Consider the following 3873-nt stretch of genomic DNA (forward strand, 5'->3'; position numbering starts at 1 on the left):
TATAGTGTTTAGGGTAATACCCGCTTGGAACTAGTTCAAGTGGGAGATATGTGCCCTAGTTCATAGGCATTGGTTCTTATAAAATGTATTTGTGTCACATTAATAAAGGCATTAATCTAGTTCATTTATATCTTGTGCTATAATATGAATAGAGAATCCATTGATTGATAATCGTAAAACCATATCCCAAGTCTATTCTATCATGGGAATGATTAGGACCACAGACTTGTATATTCGACGACTGTATGGTAGTAATTGATACTAGCCATAGCACTTGATAAGTCAGTTGTGAATATGGGTACATGTTGTATACATGTGACTGGATCAATCCGCTCGAGAAAACTACATGGTGGTTGTGTCATTAGTTTTCTTAAGTAGGTCTCTAATTGTCTTCGGACCAGATTTCATTATAATATCAATGTTGGATCCGGTTCACTTTGACATACGCCTAACAGGTCTGTAACAGGATGCCAAATACGGGTATGATTGGGTGAACATATGAACACATTAGTATTGATAGTGAAGTGATGGAATTACCACTCACATAAGAGTCAGATGATATCACAGGCCACTTGATAAGTGAGATTGATAAGTGTGTGGCCACACCCTGATAAGTAGTTTACTTATCTAATTCATTAATCTACTTAAGATCAAGAAATATCATAAACATCAGAGAGGATGACAGCCGTCATGTCTCTAGTTTATAATATCGATATCAAATGGTAAAAGAAGTTAAAGAGATAACTACACGGTCTCTGCATCTTTAGACTGCTGAAATAGTTGTATTGGTTAGGGGCAGTAATAGTTTGCTAGAATCCACTTACTGTTTGTGGCCGTGAGCCCACTGCTAACTAAGAACAGTCCCATAGGATGATGCACATTGAACATCTGAGTTAGAACTTATAGAACGGTACACTGGAGGGATGAGATTAATTGACTGGTTGACAGTAAAATGTCAAGGTAATTAATTGGTGGTTAATTAATTGATTAATTGATACTTTGTATCAATGTAATTGATTAATGGATTTAGGCGTTGAGTATTTAATTGGTTAATTAGTTTACGGGATGCAATTAATCAATTTTTAAATTAATGAAATTACATTCGTGAATGATTAATCAAACTAATACGTCATTTTATTAATTGGTGCTATTTATTTAATTGGGGTGATTCAATTTAATCTAATTGTAACTGATTGCATAGAATAAATACTATTGGTATTTATTCGAGTGATTATGTTAGGATTAGATTTGTTTTGTAATTAACCAATTAACCATAAACCAATTAGGTTTAGAAATAACTACACTATATATAATAAAAGCCTAAAACATAAACTTATCCAATTCATATATGTATTCGGCGGCCACAGGAAGGAAAATCAAAAATTGATTTTCGCAGCCACCACATAGTTTGAGAAAGTGTGTTTTTTTGGTTAATATCACAATCTCTCCAGTTCATCCTTTGGCTCAATAGCTGTTCGTGCACCTAACTATGGAGATCTTGCTATCTTGTGGATTCTTCAGCCGTCTCTAAAAGAGACAGTCCAGGTATGTCTATTCCCTAAACGGATCAAAAGGTTTTGTTCAATCAATGGTTAACAGACAAAGATCATATTAAAGGGATTAGAAATAAATTTTAAACCGCAATTCCGCTGCGCTACAGTTGATTAACTGGCAATAATCCCTAACAGTTGTATCAGAGCCGTGGTTTAGTCCGTTTTGATTGACTGAAAATTAATAAGATTTGGTTTTTATTATTTTTCCAAATCAGTTTTGAAATTTCCTATTTAATTCCTCGTGTAGAAATTGTTCTAGGAAGTTTTCTATTTTATTTATGTATGTATTTTGTTGTGTTTGGTTCTGAAATTATTTCTAGAATAATAAATTTTAAAAAAAAATACAGCAGTTTTATTTACACAGTAAATAAAAAAAATAGTTTCGCAAACCGAATAGCAGTCGCGGACTGCTATCCGCGAACAGCAGGCTGTTGTTGGACGGACAGCAGCACTATTGCTGTCCGCTAGACAGTAGCCATGGGGTTGCTGTCCGCGGACAGCAGTCTCGTCTGTCCCTGGTCCGTCAAAAATTCAGAATTAGTGTAATTTGGATTTAACTGGACTGGTTTTAATCTTTATAATTTTTCACGGGTATTTTTAATGTCCTAAAAATTTGTAATTTACCCTAAAAATATCCAAAATACCATTGTCAGGGTTGTAGTACATGTATAAAAAGGAGGGGAGGAATAGAAAGAGGCTCTTGAAGACAAAAGTTGTTTCTGAATTTCAATTGTAATGGCAAATTTGGGTGTGCACAAGAAAAAGAATAATGTTGAAATGTCCAAAAGATCTTCATCTTCGTCACCCTTGTCGGAGGATCTGAATCTAGATATACTAGCTTTCATTCTTGTCCGAATCTCCATAGAAGAAAGGGTAGGACTGGTTTCATTAGTCTGCAAAAATTGGTTAGCATGTGTTTCAGGACCTTATTGTTGGTCTGAAATCAACATTCAGGACTGGTGCCAAAAACGGGACCGTTCTATAGAAGATGTTGATATGGTGGCCATTAAGCTTATGAAGCACAATAGAGGTTCATTTCGGTTGCTCTCTGCTACCAAGCTTGGAATTACTGGCTTCATTTACGCTGCTATCTGGTAATTGATTAAAAATGTTTTCCTATTTTCTGTACTGTTTGAATGTTTAAAAATGGTTGCTTTGATTTGAGATATCTTTATTGATATTATGACGGTCAAGGAAATTCCATTTTAATTTCAGAGATAGGCAATGGATTGTTCATTTGGTTTAACGTTGAAAAAGAATATATTTAAACTAATTTTGGGATATTTTAGACTTTCCTTATGTTTCATCTTTAAATTAAAGTTATTCCCTAATAAGAAAAAAATAGATTTGACTTTGTAGATTCTTTTCTTTCTTCTGAATATAAACATTTTGATTTACATACATGAACCTATCTATATATTATATGTTTTATGTTTTCTGTATATGTAGGGGGGAAAACGTGCTGAAAATTAACATTTGCCTAATAAGCTAAAATTAGATTTTGACTTTGTGGATTCATTTATTTCTCTTGAACATAAACATTTCTTTTATTTCATGAATGTATCTATTTTTTTTGTATTTGTAGGGGGATAAACTTGAAGGTGCTAAAAATTCCAATGAGTGAAGTGACGGACAAAATGGTGGAAAGACATGCTAATTCACTAGTGAATTTAAGTGTGTTAGACATTAGTTTTTGTTTTAATATCACTAGCAAAGGGATTGGAGAATTTGGTAACAATTGTAAAGCCCTAATTGATCTGAGAAGAAACTCGAGATATGCCATGGCTAAGAAAGTTGATGAAAGTGAGGCTATGGTGATAGCAAATACCATATCGGGTCTAAAGAAACTTGAGATGTGTTGTGAGTCTTTTACAAAATTGGGTCTTGAAGCCATACTTACTAACTGCACAACCCTTTCTCATCTCAACATTACAGGGTGTTGGAATGTGACACTCGAAGGTGATGTTTTGGATAAGTGTTTGAATCTTCAGTTTTTCAATGATCCTTGAATTGATGTTTACAGTGACGAGGACCATGATGAAAAATTTACAAGCGACGACGAGGACGATAATGAAGAATTTACAGATTATGAATAGTGTGAGAATTTATTTTATTATAGAGATGGAGTTTGTTGGGCAGTAAAATTGAAAATGCATTTGTCACACAGTTTTTAGATATAACTCAGAAACCATGAATTGAGTGCTTCAAATGTTGGTGATGAATATAATACAAAAAATGCTTGAATCTTTGCTTAATCTTATTATGTTTATAATATATATATATATATATATAGGTGAATTAGATGAAAAAATATATATGT

The 3873-nt window shown here is 33.4% G+C and overlaps 1 protein-coding gene across 1 annotated transcript; it reads left to right on the top strand.

Moving 5' to 3' along the window:
• Positions 1 to 1366: 1366 nt before the first annotated feature.
• LOC136221810 (F-box protein FBW2-like) lies at positions 1367 to 3667 on the top strand. Its single transcript, XM_066009235.1, has 3 exons — positions 1367 to 1545; positions 2207 to 2647; positions 3139 to 3667. Exons 2-3 carry the CDS (start codon positions 2289 to 2291, stop codon positions 3560 to 3562), a joined length of 783 nt encoding a protein of 260 aa, XP_065865307.1. The 5' UTR covers positions 1367 to 1545; positions 2207 to 2288; the 3' UTR covers positions 3563 to 3667.
• Positions 3668 to 3873: the final 206 nt, after the last annotated feature.

Source organism: Euphorbia lathyris, chromosome 3, assembly GCF_963576675.1.
Source record: "Euphorbia lathyris chromosome 3, ddEupLath1.1, whole genome shotgun sequence".
Classification (NCBI taxonomy): Eukaryota; Viridiplantae; Streptophyta; class Magnoliopsida; order Malpighiales; family Euphorbiaceae; genus Euphorbia; species Euphorbia lathyris.

What these genes read in the sequence shown, in the direction of transcription:
- LOC136221810 (XM_066009235.1), top strand. Translation starts at nt 2,289, where the DNA reads ATGGCAAATTTGGGTGTGCACAAGAAAAAGAATAATGTTGAAATGTCC. An exon ending in TTCATTTACGCTGCTATCTG is followed by an intron (nt 2,648 to 3,138) that starts GTAATTGATTAA and finishes TTGTATTTGTAG; the next exon opens with GGGGATAAACTTGAAGGTGC.